General features: G+C 36.7%; 1 protein-coding gene across 5 annotated transcripts in view; it reads right to left on the minus strand.

Annotated features, from left to right (window-relative positions):
* PLCB1 (phospholipase C beta 1) overlaps window positions 1-25,918 on the minus strand; it is an 856,495-nt gene that overhangs the window by 89,105 nt on the left and 741,472 nt on the right. For 2 of the 5 annotated variants that reach the window (XM_043984634.1, XM_043984632.1), the window contains one exon: window positions 18,456-18,573. The exons of the other annotated variants lie outside the window; for them this stretch is intronic. In XM_043984634.1, coding sequence (XP_043840569.1) covers window positions 18,475-18,573 — 99 coding nt within the window. In that variant the 3' untranslated portion in view covers window positions 18,456-18,474. The remainder of the gene's footprint in view (window positions 1-18,455; window positions 18,574-25,918) is intronic. 5 annotated transcript variants of the gene reach the window in all.

A 25,918-nucleotide genomic window follows, 5' to 3' on the forward strand; every position in this document is an offset into this window, starting at 1 on the left:
AGCAACAAGGGTGGAAGGGATCATTCATCAAGATATGTTGAAATAGAAAACACATGATGTTTTTTAAAATATTATGTTGGATGCGAAAGAGAAAAACAAAGGCATAGAATTGTCTATAATCTAAAACAATTGGCTATTTTAAATAAACAGGCCCCAGAATACTTGGCAAGCAATGCATTCTTTTTCTTTAGTGGCATATGTAAATAGTTGTTTCCATGTGTAGTCAATTTAACACAAGTGGAGAAAGGGAATGAATCATGAGAATTCACCTATAGTACAATACAGTATGGAAAATAAACCTGTTATTCTTTGGCTAGCAGACTATAATTTATGTGAGAAATGATTATTAATAACCAACATATTGAGGAGATTCAGAGCTTCCACCCCTAACCCCCTTCTTCCAAAGTCCTGATTTAGTGAAGGTTTTCTTGAAGGAGTCACGGATTATAAGATTGCATTGACTCTGGGGCAGCTAGGTGGCACAGTGGATAGAGCGCCAGCCCTGGATTCAGGAGGACCTGAGTTCAAATCTGCCTCAGACACTTAACACTTGCTAGCTGTGTGACCCTGGGCAAGTCATTTAACCACAATTACCTCAAAAAAAAAAAAGATTGCATTGACTCTCATAGATTTTGGTCAGACCCCACACAACCTTGCAAGGAATTTAATCTAGGGTTGGGAAGCCCATTGTGTTCTACTCAAGCTTGGTTAGAGACATATTCTTTTGTATAGCATAGCAAAAGGCTGGGGGTAGTCTAAGTAGAGATAATTTTTCTGTCTAGGGGTCACTCAGCTCCTGTCCCCATTAAAAAGGATATATTCTTTGAATTGATAGCCTAAAGCTATAGGTGGTCTGGTATAGAGGTACTTTCCCTAGCCAAGAGATACTCTACCCTTCATTTTAATGTGGCCCACCTCTAATCATGTTAACCAATTAGATTTGATTGCTGTTTGATGACCCACCTACTGTGAGTCCACCTCCGTGATTGCCTTTGGTGTAAGAAATGGCCAAATGACCATCCTTTTCTTAATAACCTAATGACCTTACTAATAAAAATTATAAATTATCCAGAAATTATGTATCTCAAACTTTTTAATCTTCACATTTAAATGGATAATCTAATTACTGCATATTAGAAAACCCCATTGTTGCACTATCTCCCCAAATCTTCAGTATCATTTTTATTTTAGAGTTCCAAAATTGTTTTCTATTAGCTATCTTTATAAGTCCATATATTATGTGATTATTAATGAACATCTATTATGACATCACTTTCTATGAGTTTACCTAATATTGACAATATCCTTACCCCTATCAAGACTCCTTGGGCCACAGAGTTTAGGATCATAGATTGATAGCTAAAAGAGTCTTCCAAAGCCATCTATTTCAGCTTCCTCATTTTAGAGATGCAGACATTTAGGCTCAGACAGGTTGTGATTTGCTCATGGTTGCATAATTACTAAGTTTCAGAGGTGGAATTTGAACCTAAATCTTCCTTATTCTACATCTAGCACTTTATCCATTAACTACAGTCTCTACCCCATCTACAATTTCAGTATACTAGATGTTCTTGTTCATTTTGGGAGCAGTGGGTGTCAATCGATCAACCAAGAAACATTTCTTAACCATGTATTTTGTGGCCAGGCACTCTACTGTTTATGTCTCTAGGATATGTGATTAGGAAAATTCACATATATAATAAAATCACAGAATCTCCTACTTGGAACAGATTAGTTTAGAGGTCTAATCCATTTCTTTATGGAAATCTTCTCTACAATATCTCTGACTAGTGGGCATCCAGAATCTCTTTGAAGACCTTAGTGATAACTGGGGGTAGTCTGTTTGACTTTTGACCAGCTCTAACTGTTAGGAAATTTAATCTGATATTGAACTGATCACTTCTTTGCAAGTTTTAACTTTGACTCTTAATTTTCTGCTCCAGGATCAAGCAAAACAAGTCCAAGCCCTCTTCTTCAGGATATTCCTCTAAATATTTGAAAGGTTTTTTTAAAAAATCATATCCCATATTCTCTTTTTCAGACTAAATATCCCATTCCTAGAATTTAACTGTTTGCTGTCATTTACATGTCCTTAATTTCCTAGTTGTCCTCTACTGAAGATACACTAGTTTGCTAATTTGACAATGTCCTTCCTTTACAGATATCATCCCTTTATATTCACTTCACACCTGTGCCCTCTAAGCATATTGCTTTAAGCTGCCCTAATACTGAGAAAGTTCTTATGAGTTAGATGGGTGATCTTCCCGTAGTAATGTAAAAAGCTTAATCTTTTAACATCTCTCCTGATTTCTTTTCCCTGTTTACCTTTTTATGCTTCTCTAGGGTCTTGTATTTGAAAGTCAAATTTTCTATTTAGTTCAGGTCTTTTCATCACAAATGCCTGAAAGTGTTCTTTTTCATTGAAGTCCCATTTTTCCCCTGAAAGATTATAACCAGTTTTGCTGGGTACATGATTTTTGGCTGTAATCCCAGTTCCTTTGCCCTCTGGAATATCATATTCCATGCCCTCTGGTCCTTTAATGTAGATGCTTCTAGATCTTGTGTAATCCTTACTGTAGCTCCACAGTATTTCAATTCCTTTTTTCTAACTGCTTGCAATATTTTCTCCTTGACCTGGGATCTCTGGAATTTGGCTATAATATTCCTGGAGGTTTTCCTTTTGGGATCTCTTTCAGGAGGTGACCAGTAGATTCTTTCAATTTCTATTTTACCTTCTCTTTCTAGGATATCAGGGTACTTTTCCCTGACAATTTTTGGGAAGATGATGTATAAGCTCTTATTTTGATCATGGTTTTCAGGTAGTCCAATGCTTTTCAAGTGATCTCTCCTGGTTCTATTTTCCAAGTCAGCTGTTTTTCCAGGGAGATATTTCATATTGCCCTCTATTTTTTATTCATTTGAATTTGTTTGATTGTGTCTTAGTTTCTCATAAAGTCACTAACTTCCATTTGTTCATTCCTAATTCTTAGACAATTATTTTCTTCAGAGAGTTTTTGTATTTCCTTCCCATTTGGCTTTTCAAGCTGTTGACTTTTTTCTCATGACTCTCTTAAATCTCACTCATTTCTCTTTCCATTCTTACTTCCATCTCTCTAAATCTTCCCTCTCTTTCTTCTACTTTCTCTTCAAAGTCCCTTTTGAACACTTCCATGGCCTGAGACAACTTCATATTTTTCTTGGAAGCTTTGGATTATGGGGCTTTGACTTGGTTATTATCTTCTTCTGAGGGTGTATTCTGGTTTCCTTCTCCCCCAAAGAAGCTTTCTATGGTCTGCTGTTTTCTCTGATTACTCATCTCGACCTAGAAGCAGATGTCTGATTGAAATCTAATTCTCTATGGTCAGAAGCTTGGCATGCCTGTGCCCCTCCCCCACTGTGCCTCTACCACTTGAGTCAGCCCACTGTTTCAGAACATGGGCTCTCCACCCCAACTCCAGCAGAGACTGCAGCCACTTCACCTTGGCCAACTGGAAAATCCCCTCACCAGTCCGTGAGCCAAGTGTCAGAAAAAGATGCTGGCACCAAAGCCTCTGAGGTCCTGGAGGCAGTCTGTCCTGGGCTGTGTCTGCATCATGCGCAGAGGTCTTCTCTCAGCTCAAAGAGCAGGTGATCCCAGTCGTCTAATTAAGCTGTCTTTGGCTGGAAAATAAGTCTCACTCTGTTCTTTTGTGGGTTGGGCTGCTCTGGGAGTTTTCTTATGGCATTATTTTTGGAAATGTGTGGACAGGTTGTTAGGAGCTTAGGGGAGTCACAGCCTTTCCTCCACCATCTTGGCTCTGCCCCCATTCTCAGACATTTTCAAAGGTCACCTATAGCAGTTTAGTATTCACATCTTTCTGTTCTTTCAGCAGATAGCTGAAATTTATCTGTATCTGTTAACATGAACAGGGCTAGCTAGGCATGATCTTTCCATATCCCAATCTGTTTTGGTTTTTAATTTCCCCTGAGCTATTTTCAAAACTTTACAATCTAAAGATAATTTTCCTAGGCAAAGAAATAGAAATAAAGTAGGAGTTGAGTGGTTTTACCTTCTTTCCTCTTTACATATTCCCATTGCCTTTCTATCCTTAACTTATCGTAGCTATCCTTAATTTAGCATAGCTATGGAGAAAATCCTTTTAAAATAGGATTAAAACAACAACAACAAAAAAAAAACCAACAACCAGATCTTTTGGTATAAGCTATTTATTCTTGTTTGATTTCTGGAAATCTGGGATCTACTGGCATGTCCAAAGATGAAGTAATAGACTTTTTAGGAAAATAAACTGTTTATCTAATATTGATATAAGATAGGAGTTTGTGATTTATATCACTATCTTTAAAAAAAATAGAAAAAAACCTATTTGGAGCAAAGCTTTTTGTGTGTTTATTTAAAAAAAATTTTTTGGGGGGTGAGGCAATTGGGGTTAAGTGACTTGCCCAGGGTCACACAGCTAGTAAGTGTTAAGTGTCTGAGGCCGAATTTGAATTCAGGTCCTCCTGAATCCAGGGCCGGTGCTCTATCCACTGCGCCACTTAGCTGCTCCTTTGTGTGTTTATTTTTAAAGGGAATGTAAGATATGTTCAAAAAACACTCTGAATTAACCTTCTAATAACCTCTGATTATTATGCCCCCTCATGATGTACTTCAGTTTTACTTAATCTGCCTTCCTTTATCATCAGGACCCTTTATGTTGTAACACTTCTTAGGAAGTTTTAGAAATATGAAGCATCAAACTTTTTTTTAAATGTAATTACAGGGTTGGAAGAATCAGTCCATGTATGGTTCTGGACTTATTGAGTCTCTTTTGAAAAGTTTCCTTTTCCTCCTGAGCATCATGTCTAGAAATAGGTGCTTTCCTCAGTTAATTAGCTGAAACCCTTAACTGGGATATGACACTGCCTATATGCTTCAGGTCTACTAGCCGTAGCCCACTCTCACCCACACTAACTTTCTGAATCACCCTGAGAGGCAGCATGCTGTCCTTTGAGGCATGACTGCTGGACTGAAAGTCAGGAAATGTACATTCACATCTCAGGGGCACTTCCTAGAGTACGTACATGGACAAGTGACTTAGCACGTCTGAGCCTCAATTTTCCCATGTGTAAGTAGGGACTAGTAATGCTAGCACTATCTCACAGGATGGTTTTGAGAATGGTGTTTGTAAACTAAAAGCAATATATATGTGTGTGTATGTGTGTGTGTGTGTGTGTGTGTGTGTGTGTAAGTTATCATTATGGTAAAACTGATTCTATGTATTTTTGTTGGGTTTTTTGTTTTTTGTTTTTTTTAGTGAGGCAGTTGGGGTTAAGTGACTTGCCCAGGGTCACACAGCTAGTAAGTGTTAAGTGTCTGAGGCCGGATTTGAACTCAGGTACTCCTGACTCCAGGGCTGGTGCTCTATCCACTGCGCCACCTAGCTGCCCCTGATTCTATGTATTTTTAAAGGAATAGATTCTTTTTTGAAGAATGAACAAATTATCTTGTGTACAACAAAACACATATTCAAGCAAATACTTTTTCTACATGTATATAGGCTGTGATTACAAGAAAGCCCGCTAGAAAAATCTCCAAGTCATGAGAGAGAATGTAGTTCAAGGAAATCTAGTTCTAAGAGTTAGAGATATTGAAACCCAATGTCTCTTCAATGCTCTTTCATGTAATCCATTTTCAGTGTCTATTTTTTTTCATTTCCTATAAGTCTATGACAAAGAGGCAGCTTGGAAAAATAGCCAGCCTTTGACTCAAGCAAAGTTGTGTCTAACTCTGGTCTTTATCCTAAACTGGCTGTGTGACCCTGAGAAAGTAGTTTAATCTCTTGGCGTCCTAGATGACTTTCTAAGATTATTAGTTGCAGAGCAAGTACCAATTTGTAATGTCAAAGGCAGTTTCTTCACTGAGAGTTCCCCACACCAAAGAAATCACAGGTCAGACACCTATGTCTATGATCAGTGCAAGGAAAGGAAGGAAGGAATAAAAGGAAGAAAACTGGTCAATAATAAACATTTTTTTTTAATGCCCAGCACTGTGCTGGAAATACAAAGAAAGGTTAAAAATATGGTCTGTACCCTCAAGGAGCTCACATGGTCGGGTATAGGGAATAGGATGGGGGGAACAAGAAAAGGCATCTTGCAGCAGCTGAGATCTGAGCTGAGTCCTTAAAGAAGCCAAGAAGCTAAGAGGCAGGGTGGGGGAGGAAAAGCATTCTAGGCTGGTGAAATGATATCAGATTGGGAGACAAATATTCCAAAAGACCAGAAGGATCAAATTTATCTGACACTTGTACCCCCAAGAATACAAATATGTGATCTGAGAAAAGACTCACATTTTCTAAACATGTCTTTTGTTTTGTTTTGTTTTTTGCAGGGCAATGGGGGTTAAGTAACTTGCCCAGGGTCACACAGCTAGTAAGTGTCAAGTGTCTGAGGCTGGATTTGAACTCAGGTACTCCTGAATCCAGGGCCGGTGCTTTATCCACTGTGCCACCTAGCTGTCCTAAATATGCCTAAAATCTCATCAAAAATAACTTTTAAAAAGGATGCACTACACACAGCATTGAAATATAATGTCAACTTCACTAAGTCATAGAATCTCATTTTTGGACAGGACAGCTGAGGTCTTCTCATCTTAACCTTACCTGAAGAAGAATCTATCATAGATAAGTGGTCAGACTAACGTGAAGACCTTCAGTGAGGAAGACCCCACAATCATCTGAGTCAACCTATTCCACTTTTGGATATCTCTCATTGTTAGAAAATTGTTCCTAAGTATAAGTCCAAGTCACCTCTTTGTAATTTCTACTCATTGCTTCCAACTCTGCTGTCTGGGGCCATGCAGAACAAATATGATAATTATTCCCCTTAAAAATAGCTATTTTCCTTCATTCTGAAACCTACCCACAAGTATTTTCTTTCCAAAAGTAAACATTCCCATATTCCTTAAGTAGTTGCTATATGACATAATCTTGAGGTTTTCACCATCTTGTTTTTTCTTAGGATACTCTCATTCATTAAAGTCCTTCCTAAGATGTATTTCCAGAAATGAAAACAGTATTCACCAGTGATCTAATCTGAGGTTTTCACCTATATGATCTTGGGCACTTATAAACAAGACTATTTGTTTACAAAAGTATGCTCAAATATGCCTACTACTTTGAAAAATACAATGTCTTAAACACACTTCATACTATACATTAGAAGACTCTATTAGGGTAGAATTAATATTTTTTTGTTTTGTTTTTTGGTGGTTTTTTTTTTGCGGGGCAATGGGGGTTAAGTGACTTGCCCAGGGTCACACAGCTAGTAAGTGTCAAGTGTCTGAGGTTGGATTTGAACTCAGGTATTCCTGAATCCAGGGCCGGTGCTCTATCCACTGCACCACCTAGCTGTGGCCCAGGGTAGAATTAGTATTAATAAATTTTTTAGTTTTAAATTATGAAACTGACATTTTCATTTTCTTAAAAATTTACAGCTGTGTGTAGGCATAAACCAAAAAAAAACCCCTTTCTTCCCCAATAGTCCATGGAAAACACAGTAGGAAAAATCAGAAAAGCATTTCTTTCAACCTAAGCTCATTTACATTGTCTACCTGATATGACCTGACCTTTCAATGAATTGTTATTCACCTCAACTACAGAAGTCTTTCAGTCCCAGCAGGTGTGAAGCTGTTGGGGAAGAGTGATGTCAGTGGGGTACATATTGTACACTAAGCCTGAAAGCTGGTTAAAATTCTTGCCGGTCACCAATTCCCTTTTTGTTACCTCTAAGCATCTGGCACTGTCTGTCACATCAACTCTGTTATTTGACTGTGTGTCCACTTTCAACCCAAGGTTATAATTTACTGAAAAGCAGAAACATTTCCTGAATTTCAGTACCCTCTGGCTGCATAATGGAGGGGGGAGGGCTCTAAGAATGCTTTTGAAATAGCCCCTCTCTCAAACTAAAAGGCAAATCCCCTTTAGAAATTTGCCCTATCTAGCAAAACACAAACCATATCAACTCTTTCTGATCGAAACCCCAAACCACAAGAACATCATGAAATGACGGGGAAACCTGTTCCCTTAGTCCCAGAGCATCATCTTTTTTTACCAGTAACAAGCTAGTACTTATCAGGAAAGTCCTGTAGGTGGGGAAAAAAATCTCTCCAAGATATATGACCTTAACTCACAGAATCAAAAACAAGTTAGGCCTGCAAGAATCACTCCTAGCCTTCCAAATTCTCCATTTAGAGCTGAAAGTGACCTTCAAAATCATCCAGCTCTGCCTCCTCATTTTACAAATGAGAAAACTGAGGCATGTAGAGGTTTTTACTTGACTAAAGTCAGACAAGTCATAGGTAGTAGATCCAGGATTCAAAACTAGGTGCTTTTTGCCTCCAAAGCCAGGGACCCTTTTTTCCAAAGCACCATGCTCTTTCCCTGGTTTCTTCCCATACTAACCAGCATTCTCAAGAGTTTCTAATACATAGCAAGTCCCCCCTCACCAATCTAAAAACATAATATACTAGAACTGAATTTCAATATTTTCAATTGCATTAATATTCACAGAAGCTCTAGGGGTTGATTTCTATTAAGCCTGCCCTCATTTTTTACAATCTCAGACTTTTAAAACTGGAAGGGAACCTTAAACATTGTCTAGGCTAAGTTATTTATTGTACCAATGAGGAAATTTAGGCCCAAAGACATACTCAAGGTCATATATCCCCTACCCTTACCACCTTGCATTTTTTCCAGGATTTGCAGGAGAGAAAAGAGAGGAAACAACAGTGAAACCACTTCCTGCACTCAGCAGTTCGGAGTTTTTATCTTCTGCTAAGCTCCTTCCCTCATATCTTTGAACTCTGGTACCATGTTAATCATAGAGTCAGAGGATTTAGAATTGGCAGGAGTCTTAGCCATTGTAATTACCCTTCTTCATTTTTTATGTAAGGAAACTGGGGCTGAAAAACATTATATGACTTGCCTAACATCACACAGAAAATAATTAGCACAGCCAGAATTCAGACTTAGGTCTTCATATTTCAAGGGTAGTGCCCTTTTCTTTATATCACGTGGTCTCCAAGTTACCTAGTGGTGACTTGCATGGCTATCTGGAATCAGATTCACTTCTCTATATGACTAAGTTTTAATAATGCTGATGGTTGTGCTTTACCTCTAAGCTATTCTGGCTGTAGTCACTGAAGCTACTTAGGGGCTTTATATGATCATTTTCAAGTATAACAATAATTTGATTGTACAGTGCTTATCTTATAAACATTGTTGAGGGAAATATTTCAGGATTATTAGTACCCACCTCACTGGGAATTAACAGGCTATCCTTGAACTCTTCCTGGCTTTAAGATGGGTAGAACACATCACCATAAGTGGTCATGTTCAAGTTTTTTCCAACTTGTCTCCAGGAACCATATCAATTGGTAGTCCATGGTCATTCGTTATAGGCCATAAGTTAAGGATAGCGGGAATCTGGTTATCATAGTGGATAGAATGCTGCCCCTGGAGTCAGGAAGACTCAGATTTGAGCTCTACCTCAGACACCCAGTGGACAAGTGACAGTCTCTCTGATTGTCAGTTTTCTCCTATTTAAAAAAACAGACAATAATAGCACCTGCCTCACAGTACTGCTGTGAGGATAAATGCAACAACATATGCAGAGTGTTTTGTAAAACTGAAAACACTATTTTAAATGTTAACCATCATGATCATGATCATTAATATATCATCATTTTTCATATATTATTTAATCATCAGCATATTATTAATATTAATTATTACATTAATAATTAATATCAATGTATCCTTAATGCTAATTACTAATACTAATCATTAACACCGATATATCACTAACTTATCATCATTTCTCAGTAGAATGCACCTGTATTAGGGAATCCAGTGGAAGAAACTTCCTCTTAATAATGACTGGCAAGAGGGAGCAGCTAGGTGGTGCAGTGGATAAAGCACCAGCCCTGGATTCAGGAGGACCTGAGTTCAAATCTGGCCTCAGACACTTGTCATTTACTAGCTGTGTGACCCTGAGCAGTCACTTAACCTTTATTGCCCTGAAAAAAAACAAAAACAAAATAAAACCAAAACAAACAAACAAAAAATAATGACTGGTAAGAGCTCTCCGATTCAGTCTTGGAAACTTGTCTAGGACACTAAAAGATGAAGTGACATGCTAAATGTTACACAACTAGTGTGTGTTAAATGTTCCCTGAAGCTAAGTCTTTCTAACTCTGAAGTAAGTTCTCTATCCATTATGCCATGTTGCCTTTCATTATTATTATTAAGGTGAGAAGAATAAGATGAAAATCAATACTGATCATTGTGTTGTTAATCAGTTGCTTGCTATGCTCTTTTCTATTACTTGTCTTTTGGCAATTTTGCTGCATATTAGTATCTGGAGGAATCCGAAAACTAGTATCTATTGGCAGATCTCCAAGTCTCCTTTAATAAATGATCAAGCTCTGCATAGCTCTCAGTTTGCTATGAGCACTAGAAGAAAATAGAGGAGAGAGGGCCAGTGGCATCCCTTCCCCAGGCCTCCTCAAACACTTGACTTTCAGCATCTCTTTTTCCATCCCAGTGATTTGAACTTTCTGGAAATTAAAAGAATGTTCTCCCTAATGTATTAACTTCTGAGACAGAGAGAAAGAGAGAGAAAGAGAGAGAGAGACAGAGAAAGACAGACAGAGAGAAAGACAGATAGAGATAGAGACAGAGACACAGACAGACAAGAGACTTAGAGAGACAGAGAGACAGAGAGAGAGATGCACAGAGAGAGAGGGAGGAAGGGAGGGAGAAAGAGAGAGAAAGAAAGAAAGAAAGAGAAATAAAAGTACCTAGCACTTTCAAGCTTAGGAAGATCTCATTAGACCCTCCAAGTACTCTGTGAACTAGGTGTTATTATCCTCATTTTGCAGGTGCAGACACCGAGGTTAAACTCTCTAGGCAAGGTGACTTGCCAAGAGTCACACAGTTAGTGCATGTCTGATGTAGGATTCAACCCAGTTGTCCCTGACTCTGAGTCTAGCCTTCAATCCACTATGCAACAACAAAACGCCTCTCAGAACTTGGGGATGTTTGTCTTACCAAAAAAGGGAGAGCAGATAGCACTCAACATCTCTTTGTTTTGTTGTCTTTTAGTTGCTGTGGTGAAACATTATTAGTTTTAGCAAAGTTTGAAGCCTCTAAGACAATGAGTTTTTTTTTTAACTGAATTTCATTTATCTGTTGTAATATCCCTTATTGTCCTTTGGCAGGGCTATTGAGGACTCTGCTAAACAGTAATGTATATTGCTTTTCTAACTATATTGCTAAGTCTTAACTAAAATCCCTTCTTCTCTAGGAAGCCTTTCCTCTCCCCTCTTAATTCTAGGACCTTCCCTCTCTTATCTACGTGGTATTTATCCCATACATGGCTTGTTTCTACAAATTTGTTTGCTTGTTGTCTCCCCACTGGATTGTCAGTTCCTTAAGGGCAAGGATGGTATTTTGACTCTTTGTATCTCCAGTGCTTAGCAAAATGCCTAGAACATACCAAGCTCTTAATAAACGTTTATCTACTATTGACTTTCCTCCACTGAAGGTCTGACAAATAGTAAGGAAGGGATGTGATGGACTTAACTGATAAAAGGGGCCCTGGGAGCTTACTCCAAGGCATATGCTAAATATGCAAAAAATATTTTTTACCTTTTATGAAAGATATCACATATAACCTAATAATAATAACCTTAATGCACACATTCTATATTTTGTATTTTCTGATTAATTTTTTTCTTTTTTTTGATGAGGCACTTGGGGTTAAGTGACTTGCCCAGGGTCACACAGCTAGTAAGTATTAAGTGTCTGAGGCCGGCTTTGAACTCAGGTCCTCCTGACTCCAGGGCCAGTGCTCTATCCACTCTGCCACCCAGCTGCCCCCAATTTTTTTCTTTAAAAAAAAAAGTGTTGAAGATTTGCTGAGTGGAAATAATTCTAGCAGGAAATCAGAAAATCCTAGCTGGTGGTGCCAAGTCAAATCTAGACAATTCTCTCCTTCAACGTCTCTATTTGTAAAATAAAGAAGGGGGCAGCTAGGTGGTACAGTAGATAAAGCACCAGCCCTGGATTCAGGAGGACCTGAGTTCAAATCCAAACTCAGACACTTGGCATTAGCTGTGGGACCCTGGGCAAGTCACTTAACCCCCATTGCCCCCCAAAAACAAAAAAAAAAACCAAAACAACAATAAAATAGAAATAATACCCTTATCCACTTAAATTAAATTGAATACCCTCCATGTACCAAATGACCATTATGAGGATAAAATGAAATTGTAGAAAGAAAAACTCTTTGAGAGGAAAAGGATGAACAATGAGACAAAAAGATGACAACAATCAAGTTCTGCTGATATAGAAACCATACTTTATGATCAGACTCCTGTCCAGATGTAAAGACCATTAGATATGTACTGCTTATCACCTGTGTGACCTTGAACAAATTGGTTAATGTCTCCGAACCGCAGTTTCCTCACCTGTATAGAGAAAGGATTGGACTCTGAGGTTCTTTTCAGCTCTAAATCCTATAATCTCACTCCCTGCATCTCCCTTGTTTTCTTTTCCTCCCAAGGTCTCCTGTCTGCTCCAAAGATAGGACCCCTCTCTTCTGCTTTCTAGACTAGAAGTTCTTGGCCAAGTATGCCTGTATTTCTTGCTACTGGGGGAACGATGTGAGCTTCAATGGGTTAAGCCAATCAAGGGTCTTCACTAAGTCTAGGACCTACTGGCCCTTAGGCAGTCTGGTGGCCCCCACGGAAGGGTGAAACGACCCAAGTGAGAAACAGGAAAGTCAAAGCCTCTGTGCTGATCGGTACTGGGATTGGGCCCATGAGAAGTCTCTGCTTTTCCCACCTGGTGGCATGGGGAGATCCATTCTCAGTAATAACAACAACAAAAGAGCAAAGTTTCATAAGCAAGGCTTTTTTGTGGCATTGAACTCTTTAGCTATCTGGAGAAGTCTTTTTCAGAATAATGGTGGGGTTTTTTGTTGTTGTTTTTTGTTTGTTTGGTTGGTTTTTGGTGGGGCAATGAGGGTCAAGTGACTTGCCCAGGGTCACACAGCTAGTGTCAAGTGTCTGAGGCCAGATTTGAACTCAGGTCCTCCTGAATCCAGGGCCGGTGCTTTATTCACTGCACCATCTAGCTGCCCCCAAGTTTTTAGTTCTTAATCCAATTTCTAACACCCTTCATCATACCTTTTGATGTCCATTCTCTTCTTCTCTCCCATCATTGAAGTGTCTCTCCCTATAATCTGCCTTCTGTCACAACCACTTTCTTAAAGCAGTACTGTTCGAGATCACTACTGACTATACAGTTAAAGAAAATGTTTTGGTTTTCCTCTGTCCTTGACTTGTAGTAGTAAACACTTGACCATCTTCTATTTCTTGTTACTCCTTCCTCACTTCTTTTCTGTCACATTGGATTCTCATGATTTTCCTATTTTTTCTGACTACTCTTTTTCTGTCACCTTTGCTGATTCCTCTTCTTCCCCCCTTCCTTCATATAGATAGACATATGATAGATGATAGATAGATTGATGATAGATATAGACAAAGTTATATATCTACATATGGATAGATATAAAGTAATAGACAAAGATATATCTACATATGGATAGATGTAAAGATATATCTATATGTAGCTACATATAGATATATATCTTTTGCCTGATTCAACCCTGTCTCCTTTTCTCTAAAAATTCTGTCCCTAGAGATTTTAAAAAAACCATTTGGCTTAAATGTTTTATGCTACAGTTTGTGCATTTTTCTTATCCTCAAAATAGAGTTAAGTCAGCATCCTTAGTATGATAACCTTTCATGCTTTGGTAAAGGTAGATGATGCAAGATGTTTCACTTTTGCAAAGCTTGCTTTTCTTGACTGGAGGTGGGAAGATCTCCTTAGACTATTAAGATATGTCTTCATGAGGTAATGGATACAAAGTAGAACAATACTGAATAGCAAAAATAGGAGATTACAAAATGGCTCCCATTGATGACTGCCATGGAAAACTAGAGAGATTGCTTGAGGCATGTCATGGTTTTACGGTTCACTTGGTTTCACTGTCTGGGAACAAGAAAATATATAATATAAATTATAAAAAATATAATATAAATATATATATTATAATATATATTATATATAAATATAATATATATTTATATAAATATATATTTATATAAATATATATTATAATATATTATATATAAATATAATATAAATCACTTCATTTATGTTAAGTGACTTGACCATGTTCAGATAGACAGAGTAGGTATTTGAAATAATGTCTTCTGACTTCAAATCCAGTATTCATTTCACTGGGTTATGCTGTATTTTTAAAACATATAGAATACTTCCATGTTATTTATCTCCTTTTTATTCATTTTAAAATTAATCCCCTTACATCACCTTGAATTGCTGTCTAGTTTTACATTCATATTCAGTGATATCCCTAGTTGCCTGAGGGCAGAGACTATGCCATCAGGTTTTTTTTTTCTTCTTTTTTTTGGCCTTAAAGTATCATATGCAGTGCTGTGGACATAGTACAGAATGTACCTAAACATTTTTATCCTGGAACTGATTTACATTTAATAATATCTTTTATATCTAATATCAGGAAGCTAATATTCTATCGATAAATAAATATACATATAAATATTATATAGTGGACTTTTATTTATTTTGTTTTTCTATCTTATAACAACTTAAAACATGGAGATTACCAGGACAATAAATTATGACCCTTATGCATAGCTTCATCTAATAATCTCTAGCTAATGTGAGATACAGACCCACTGTGGATGAAAAGTAGAATTCACAAATCAAGATTGGATAGTTCTTTGTATTTCTGTAACAGCTCCTTTTCAGTCCAACCTATTATTAAACTGAAAAACCATTCACTAGAGAATTTTTGACAGTTTTATGCACTGTGGGTTTTTATGTATACTGGTAACCCTCAGATTCATCACAATATATATGGGACTCTTGGTAAGGTCAATTCAAATAGATTTCAGATTTACAGCTGGAAAGAACCTTTAGGTTACCCACTCCAAGCTTTTCATTTTACAGATGAGAAAACTGAGATAGAAAAAGGTCAAGTGGTTTGCCAGAGTTCAGACAAACAGAGTAAGGATTTGAAGCAATGGCTTCTGATTTCAAATCCAGTGATCATTTCAGTGGGTTATGCAACATTTTTTAAACATATACTCTCATGTTATTTCTCTCCTTTTTGTCCATTGATCTTATCTTGAGACTTGTATCCATTGGATATGAATTGGTATGCTTAAAATGCAGTGATACCAAGCAAAGTTGTTATGTTCTTCCTGTGAGATAGGATCGCCTTTAAAATAGGTTAGTTCTATCTTCCCCACTTCAGAGTCCTATCAGAAAAGAGGCCCAAGCTTGGCTCTTGTCATAGTAGGAACAGTTATCTTCATTGGGACCAAGGTTTTCCTGCCTCTGATATCATTATGGGTTTTAGCTCTTAGTTTTCTTGTTGGCTTGTCTTGTATAGCTTTGTCTACTTCTCTTGGAATCTTGCCCCTTAGATCTGGTTCATGTTTGGTTTCTGGCTGCTGACTATTTCCTCAAATTTGGCCTTTCCACCTTCCTCTCCAGGTCCCTGTTTAGTCTACTTAAGACACCTTTATGAAGGAAGCATTAAATTATAACAACAGGAAAATCTGCCAGCTCATTTGCCCCTCACCTCCCAGGAAACTTTGATAAAACTAAACTTTTGGGGGTAAATATAAGAAATGATGAATGTAGTTAGCTTCATTCTTCTATCAGATATATTCACTTTGCTCTTTTAATTCAGAGCAGCTGCCAAGCGGAGTTTACTAGATGGTCCTCTATTTAATAAAGAAGTTTATTTGTTCCAATAAAATTGCAAAGCTTTCCTTTGTTTTATGTTACCCATGTGACAGAGGAAGTAAAGAGGACAAAACCAATAATACGAGTAAGATTTTGGCTTTCCTCGTTTCTTTGTTTGAGTCTTGGCACTGTAGGGTTCATTTTTTTCTCTTTAAGAGTAATATTCCCCATATGAATAAGCAAGTTTACTTTATATTCTGGAGGCAATAAAGTCTATGAATGGAATTAGTGTGAGCAGCACAGGGCTGACTGAACACAAAAAAATATATCAAGATCAAAAAAGCAACAACATTTAAGAACCTCCTACAGTCCTTCCAAAAAAAAAAGTCATGAACTCAGAGCAGTTGTCATTAACCTTACCTGTAAGGATAGGATTTTCTAAGTATGTCATGAAATGTTTGATAATAGCTTCCTAAACTACTAGAACTATAATAACAATAAAGTATTTGTAAATAAGTTTTGATATTTATAAACTATTCAGAAAGAAACTTTCAAGGCCCTTCTGTTGACTCTAAATTTCTTTCCAACAAGAACTCCCTTTAAATAAGTATTACAAACAGTAAAAGTATGTCGGGGCGACTAGGTGGCGCAGTGGATAAAGCACCGGCCCTGGATTCAGGAGTTCCTGAGTTCAAATCCGGCCTCAGGCACTTGACACTTACTTAGCTGTGTGACCTTGGGCAAGTCACTTAACCCCCATTGCCCCGCCCCCCCCAAAAGTATGTCTAGGATCATTGATTTTGTTCTAATCACAGCCTGCCCATTCTGTTTCCTATGTAATTCTTAATAACATGATGAGTGTAAGCACACTGCATCCCATTATTAAAAAGCAATTATGAAATTGAAGCAATGTAAATGGATGTCATCAAAGAAATGTATAACTGAAAAAAATAGATAAGGTAAGAAAAAGGATTACTAATGAACAGCCTATATGCTACATTGGTATGCTTATGATGTCAAGACTACTCAAAGAAGGCTCCCTACACATTGGAGGTACCCTCTGGGGTAAAGATATGTGAGGATATGAATGAGAGTCTTATAGGATAAGTTTTAATTTGTGGTTTGGATAGCATGGATAGATTGCAATCTGTATCATTAGATGTAATCCCACCCCATTGATGAGATGCAGACCTGTTGAGGTATATTCACACATACATATGTACACCTATATATTATATATATATATGAATTACTACATACACACATACATAGATATATAGTGTGTATACATGTATGCATGTGTATATATGTATATACACATATGACTCATAATTAGTCAGAAATGTTAATACTTGAGAGAATGTCAAAGATGAGTTGTTTTCAGTTCTTTCATATCAAAATGTTTGAACCAGGTGGTGTGGCTAGTATAATTCTAATGAATTGGGCTAAAATGTTTTGGTAATATTTTCTAAAATGCTGAAATAATTGAATTCTAAAGTTTTACTGCATAAGTAGAGCCAGACCTCTCCTCTCCTCACTAGAGTCATCTTGCCCTAATCACATTGGTCTGTTCCTCATCCATATTGCTTCACTAGGCAAGATATGTATGAAGCTTTAAGTTTATCTTTGTTCAACTGATTTTCATATTAGAATAAGTCTGACTTCTTGTTACAATAAATTTAAATAACCCCCTTACCTCCATATATTTCATTCTTTTGGGATGACTACTCTTTTTTTGTGCAAAGGAACACTACTGATTTCATGATTTCCCCTCATTCCTCCCATTATAGCTCCCTAAACTATAGATCATCTCTAATCATTGGAAGCTTTTTATGTCCTAGTCACTGTCCATTTAACCATCCATCTCTGAGAACTGATGTCTCCAGCTCCTTATAGTTTATAGAAATATATTTAGGAGAGATGCAGGAAACTGAAAAACATAATGAGCCCTTAAGTTCAGACTCGGTCTTCAGCAGGTCAAAGAGCATAGCAGGGGAAGGCTAAGGGCACCTAACATATCAACTGGGAAGAGAAGAATGATAATTAAATGTAAAAGTCTATGGGAGTAAATACAATGGCTAATAGATGGAAAATGGTGTGAAGATAGGGAAAGTTATGGAAAGAAACAATCTTCCTGAAGTAACAAACAGCATTTTAAACTATCATCTGCATAATAACATTGTGGAATAATAATATCATAAGAAGCAGAGCTAGAGTCTGAAAGGCAAAGTCAGGAGATTTAAATGTGAATTATTAAGAAGAAATGAAAAGAAAGGACAGGAAAGAAGCAAATGGGTGGAAAAAATAATCTCATGAAGATTGGGTGATGTAGAATTCAATTTAAGGAAAATGTATTAAGTACCTACTATGTGCAAGGTACTATATACTAAGATCTGGAGATACAAAGACAAAAATGAAATAGTCTCTTCCTGGAGAAGGGTAAAAGAGAAAGTAAAAAGATATGAGAGAAAGTTGGGAGTAGAAAGAATAGGGAGAGGGAGATGTACAGAGACAATATAAAAACAGATGGAGAAATTCCATCCTGACAGAAAACAGCACTATATGCCACAGACCTCAAATTTCTCAAAAGCCACCCCTCTCATCCAGTCCTACCTGGTCGGGAGGATGGTGGTCACCACTTGAGGCCTTGAGGGTTGGGGGGAGTAAAGTTGGGGGAAATAGAGGGATCCTCAGGGCAAGTGTCCGACAAGTATGAGGAGGAGCCTTCCCCCTGTGTGAAAAAAAAAGGGAGGCTGTCATTTTTTTTGGCATTGAAATATATGTCTATGTTGCACCTAGTGTTAAAAAATTATTTCCCTGGGAGAACTCTTGGATAAGCCACTAAACTAGAAATTTGAAAATTCCAACACACTTAGATACTTCAATGTCTCTCATGTGGCCTGGTACTTGCTACTATAAATACAACTGAATGGACTTTATAGTATTCTGGCCTTTGGAAAGCTTTCATCTTCATTACCCTCATAGCACTATGTATTAAATATTACCCTCACCATAACTACTATGGCATTTTACACAAAGCTACCTCAACTCAATGACAACTGGTATTAATTTACAAGAAGTAGTCTGTGATGTTAGAAGAGGCAGCCCTAGTTTACCAAGCTCAAACCCAATATTGAGAGTGGAATGATGGGGCAGCTAGGTGGCACAGTGGGTAAAGCACTGGCCCTGGATTCAGGAGGACCTGAGTTCAAATGTGGCCTCAGACACTTGACATTTACTAACTGTGTGACCCTGGGCAAGTCACTTAACCTTCACTGCCCCACAAAAACAAAAACAAAAAAAAGAGAGGAATGTCTTCAAAATATTGAAGGGAAAATCTTTTTAGCCCATCTAAGCAACTCCAAAGAAGATCTAAGTATTTTATGATGTCCTGAAAGTGTTAAAGTTGTTTTCATATTTTAAAATTTTTGATAATGCTTGATGGTAATATTACTATATCATATATCTATAACATATATCTAATATCTAGGTACTCAAACTTAGGGATAGGAAATATCATGAAGTTCAAGGAAAAGGTAAATGGATCCCCTTTCACTTAGGGGAGAAAGGACCAATTTCCATTACAAAGCTGAACATGTGAATTCATACAATATCCTTTGATTTATCATCCTTTCTTAGGGAAAACTGTTTCAATATTAAGGGAGGAATCTTTCATTTTAGCACTTGACATACTCAGTTTTGATGATCACTAGCTAAAATTATATTTATTTCCCTGCCATTGCTGAATTGTATCCTTCCTGTGTATGCTACAGCAATGGACTAACATCAACAGCATGGAAGAATCACTAATAAAATCATGAATTAATATTCATTTTATGATTCTGTCAGGAAAGAGAATTCTTTACCAGCTACAGTAAGAGCCCATATTTTTATCATAGCTATTAAAATTTAATTGACTGATTCATTATCTTTACTGTAAAATATGACTAAATTATATACTGATATAATATAGTATTAAAAAGCACAGGATTTTAGAATTAGACCTAGAACATAACCTTAGAGATAATTTTATAAAATGTCCTTATTTTACAAATGAGGAAACCGAGGCTTCAAGTTCAGTGATTTGCCCAAGGTCATAAATCTAGCTAGTGGCGGAACTGGAGCTTTGATGATAGCTAGTTAAATTTATGGTTATCTCCCTGCCATTTCTGAATTATGTCCTCTCTGTGTATGGTATGGCAATGGGCTAATATCAAGAAGCCAGGGATCCTGTTTCTTGATCCAATACTCTTTCCTCTTTCACGGCAATGAAGGCTTTAGTTCAAGGAAAAAAATTAAAAAGTAATGATGGTTGACCAGAAATATGTAACAGAACATAAGTGAATACATTTGCTAATTTGTCTTCACTGAACTGGATTTTTACTCTAAGCCACATTGATCTTCAGCTATATATAACACAAACAAAATGCATATGTGAGCTAAGTTTATTAAGTTCAATCATAAGGCTTCCTTTTCATAGAAACCATGTTTTTCTTCCCTTTTTGGGGGTATAATCCTAGGCAAAGAAGAGAATAAGAGAATGGAAGGCACTTCTCTACCTCCTTGCGTGAAAAAAAAAAAAGTGTATGTTTCTTGTCACAGAGAGGAGCATCATGCTCCCTGGCCTTGCTGCCCAGAGGGTAAATACTGTAATGGAATATTGATGATTGCAGCTTTAGAATTGCAACTTGAGTTTATAGGGTCTTAATTCCTTGCTGCTGAACACTCAGAAGTTAGAAGTGGAAAATAAAATATATGCTTTATGAAAGACAGAAAGTAGGAAGGAATTCAGAAAACATGTATCAGTCATATGGAAGGTCCACTATATGTCAGATACTCCCAGTAGCTACAGAATTCATGTCTAAATGGTATTTTGCTAGTTCTGCATACTACTGCCAAAATTTGGGGGCTCAAAATCTTGGGTTTCCCTGCTACCATTAGGCCACTTGTCACTGAAGTAAGGTGGAGTTTCCCTTATTTAGTAACTATAAATATAATTTAATTAAATGATGATTATTACAGTCTTGAGGTCATACTAGTTTCGAACCAACTGAGTATGCATTTGATGATATTCATTTAAGCAACAGGCCAATTGGCTGATGGAACTGTCTACACATTAAAGAAAACCTACTCATTATATTTGTGATAAATTGGCCTGATCAAGTTTTCAAAAAAGAATTTGTGGAAAGAAGATCTACACTTGTTACTATAATCTATCTAATCTTCTCCTTGTAAATATCATTAATTCAATTAATATTTTTAGTACCTATTATGTGCAAGGGACTATGATAGAGAAATAAAGGTGAAAAACAATGCTTTCCTCAGTCTTCAATCTAATAAGGGTGATTCAAATTCACACACATATACACATATACATAAATATGCATACATGTATGTGTATTTATATGTATCAATATATACACTGTATGTATGCATATATGCAAATATATACACATATAAATTTGTATACATGTACTTAGACACATATATATGTATGTGTATATAAGTGTGCATACATATATATGTATATATATAAACACATACACATGTAAACGCAAATATGATACAAGGTAGAACCCAATAAAGACAAAAGAGATTCCCAATGTATAATTTTTAAAAAACAACATGAAGAGAGTGAGATCACTTTCAATTAGTGGGATACAGGGGAATCATTGAGGATTTGGACTCAAGTTTGAACCATGAGGGGAAAGATTTCAATAGATAATATGGAAATAGTGCATCCCAAACTTGGATATTCCAAGTATATTCAAAGGCAGAATAATTCAGGTCAACATCAGAGAACAGTTGGTGATAAATTTTGGCTAGACTATAGAATGCATGAAGGGGGACACTGAGGCATCCAAGATAGTTTTGGAGCTAGACCATGAAGGATCTTCAATACTAGGCTGAGCAATTGGTATTTTACTCTATGGGATATAGATAGCCATTGAGGGGTGGCAAGAGTAGGGGAAACAAACAAATAAACAAGTAACAACAACAACAAAACCCAATGAGGCTTGAAAAAGCAGTTTCAAGGTCACTTTTTTTCATGTCTCCTAAAATTATAATTTATTTATTGTCAAATGTCTAATTGAATCCAGGAAGTCCTGAAACATTGTTCACAAATGATCATTCAACCGCTAATAAGACCCTTCTAATGATGGGAATTTACTATTTCACAAAGTATTTTCCCATTTCATCACTGGAGATGGATGGATTTTTTACAAAAACTTCCTTATATGGAGCCAAAACCTGTCTCTTATCTACTTCTTAGTCCTAGTTTTGCTCTCTGGAATAAAATAGAACTTATATTTCTTAAAATATCTAAAGACATATATTTCCTTTTTCCAGGCTAAATACTATTTTTGGTCAGCAAGAAGTATGGTCAGCTTATCCTCTCCCTTAAAGTCCATTTCCTCCTCTCTTTTTGAACTCAGTGACTTCTAGAAACCATTGACCCATCCTTCACTGGCTACAGACCTGCAATATGAAAGGTGATTACTTTCCTCCCTGAGCTCTACAAATATAACATCTTTTCCTAATCTCTAGGAATAAGGAACATTGGAGGAGGGAGGAAAGTAGAAGAGAGAAAGAGAAAAAAAAATGGGTGTGTATGAGATAGTAATGTACATCTTCTTTTAACATATTGTTTATGTACTCTATCATCTGGTATAGGCCCACAGAGTCATAAAGCAAGTGGTGCCAAATAGGAAGCATCAATGGGAGGCTAAGTAACATTTAAATTATTATACCAGCTACAAAATTAGAGATGTAAATGGTCTAGGACTGGGGTTGCTATAGTAAATTCACAAGGGCACCAAAGGATATTTTAAATTTTCAAGTGAAATTCAGGTTACTTAACATCTCTCAGACTGAGAGAATTATTAGTTTAAGAGAGTGCACAGTTTCATATTTTCACTCTACATCCTTTTGATGACATCCTCAAATGTCTGAGATACATTTTTATTTACTTATACTTTTAACTACCCCAGTGACTTCTTGAACTTTCTCATCTGCAAAGTCAGATCTTTGCAAAGTTAGATTTCCATTGGTTGCTATGATAAAAAGCAAGAACTGAGTGAAAATCAATCTGGGACAAGACATGAGAGTGGAGGTATCCAATCTGATTCCAACATTTGAGAAATTGCATGGTACCCAAAAGGTACGCCAATCCCTATAGTAATTGTGGTTATTTAAAATGAGATAAAAATATTTTTTCTTTCAATTTATGTATATATATTTTCATACAGCTACTAAGTTGTTAGTTCATAAATATGTATTAAGTTGTTTCAATCTTACTATTTAATAAACAGAACTGTAGGGTTTCTCTTTTGGCCTAGTGGTGCTATGAAAATATTACTGAGATACTAAAGGAACCATGAACAGAGAAAATTTAGGAAACCTCTGGTTTAAGAAGTAGAATTTTCCACCTTGATTTTTTTTTTGTAAGAAGGTAGTACATAAATCATGAATCAATAAATAATTTTGGTTGAGATATAAAATTAAGAAAGAAGCACTTTTCTGGCATATTAGAAAGGGGGTAAAGAGATAGAAGCATTTCCTAAGTATTCCTGGCACATAAGCCTGGTCAGTCATAGATTTGATAGGAACGACTTCATCCAGGAAAGATGAGTCATTTTGTTATAGGGATGCTAAAGAGGAAAATGAGACTAATCATTCTATATCCCCTTGAAGGTGAAAAGGAACATGCAGCTACATGATTAAAATGTTCTTTATGCACAAATTAGGATGCTTTAAAGCTTCCTGGAAATATTTCTTTTCCTGAGGAGCTAAGTTAAAACAGAAAGCTGTGCTCCAAGAAGCATGGAATGCAAACAGGATGTCACAGCAGTAATAGTAGATTGGAGATGGAGGCAAACTAGTTTTGTGCAGTTTCATAGAAAATTCACTAAAAATCCTCTTAAAAAGGGGACTAAAGTCAACAGCTTCTGTATATTGAAAAATGTGTGTTTATATGCACGTGTGCCCATATGTCTTTGTTGAAGAGAGTGGGGAGGTATTCAACACACTTGGGAAAACTATTAGCTGTAGTTTAATATCAGTCTCTGTCTCTCTTCTGTCTCTCTCTGTCTCTCTGTCTCCGTCCCTGTCTCTCTCTCTTTCTCTCTCTCCTTATAGCAAAAGTCAAGCTGTCCTCTTGACAAAAGCATCAGTTCAAATAGGCTAGGCCTCTGAAATTGGAGTAATTTCTCTGGATTGGCGGATGGCTCCTTGATTGGTTTTTATCACTTCCTGAATATTATATAAACCTTTTCCTCAAGGCCCTGGCAAACACATTCAGGTGTGGCACTCCCAGTGAAACCAATTATTCTGCTTTGTTAAAAGGAGAGGCCAGGACTTACTGCATGGGGCTTAAGGACTCTAGAGATGTGGTTTCTGTTAAAAGTCACCTCTGAACAAAATTGATAGCAATATATACTATGGGGCCAAATCAAAAAGTTTGCCCCAAAAGATGTATCTGGAAATTTCCCCTGATTAAAAAATACCATCCAATAGGTCCTGATGATCCTTTATAACACTCATTGATTTTTGTCACTTAATAAGTCTCAGTGGGACTCATACACAAATACATATACAATTTTAATGCCAAATTGTGGAACAAAATATTTATACAGGGACAGGTCACTCACTACTGGGGATTAAATTCTTCTGTTTCTTACTGTCCTTTATTTTTTGACTTACAAAAGTCAAAACATGAGGCTCCCAGAATCAAAAGCAACATAGATACATCATCAAATTGGCCAATCTAAAACAACTCAGGAAAAGAAGCCTGGCCAGAGTTGGTCCCCTAGCCAAATTTGTATAAATAGGATAAGATAAATAAATAAAATAAATAAAGATAGATCTTATTTAGGCCATTGACTTTGGTTTGTGAAGCTGAGAAAGTAGTGGTCTACCTAGGTAGCTAGCTGGTAGGTACAATGCATAGAACACCAGACTTAGAGTCAGGACCACAAATTAGAATCCTGCCTCAGATACGTTCTAGCTGGGTGACTTCATCTCTCTGTGTCTTAGTATTCTCATCTTTAAAATGAGGATAACAACAGCATCTACCTCATAGAGTTGTGAGGATCAAACAAGTTAACCTATTTTAAAAACTTTGCAAACCTTAATGCATAGTTTATATAAATGCTAACTATTATTAGTTGCTAGTTTTTGAAGTTCATTTTGGATATGCAAGAACTTTTTTCCCAGATTATAAATTATTCCCAAAGGACAATTTGAGATGTTGCATTTCTTTTTTTTTTTTTTCAAATAAGTAACACAGAGCAAATTTAGGAATACACTAATTGATAGTCCTAATTACTCTGTTTTAAAATAACTACCATAATATCACTTGGGAGGAGGGAGCATGTCCATATATCAGTTTATACAAAATAAAATACAAATAAATACATGAAAATGGGGGAGGTGGGGAAATGAAGTACTAGCAAATGGAATCAGGATAAGCTTCTTATGGAAGGTGATTCCTGAGTTACATTTTAAAGGAAGCTAGAGATTTGAAAATGCAGAAAAAAGGAAGACATAAATCCCAGGCCTGGGGAACAAGCCTCGTAAAGGTACAGAGAGGTAGAAGGCAGAATGTATTATGTAAAGATGATCAGCAAGAATATGTTTAACTTGAAAATAAAATGAGTGAAGGGAATGAATTTATAATAAGCTTGTAGAGGTGGGCTGGAGCCAGGTTGAAGGGCTTTAAATGCTAAGCAGAAGGGTTTCTATTTGATTAGAGAGAGTACAAAGTCATTACTAAGCAAGTAAATGACAGTAAAATGAGTGATTTATGAATCCCACTTTGACAGAATTATGGAGTCTGGATAGCAGTGGGAAGAGACAGGGCAGGGAGAACACTTAGGAGACAATTGTAGTGGTCCAGGTGAGAGGTGAGGAGGCTCTGACCTAGGGTGGTGACCATATGAGCATAGAGAAAGATATGAGAAATATCCTGGAGATTGACTCTCTGAGACTCAAAATCAACATTGAAATTGGAGGCATGTGAAACTGTGCATCTGTAAACTGAAAAAATAATATATATCATATAAATGTATATAGGG

The sequence above is a fragment of the Dromiciops gliroides genome, chromosome 2 (assembly GCF_019393635.1).
Source record: "Dromiciops gliroides isolate mDroGli1 chromosome 2, mDroGli1.pri, whole genome shotgun sequence".
Classification (NCBI taxonomy): Eukaryota; Metazoa; Chordata; class Mammalia; order Microbiotheria; family Microbiotheriidae; genus Dromiciops; species Dromiciops gliroides.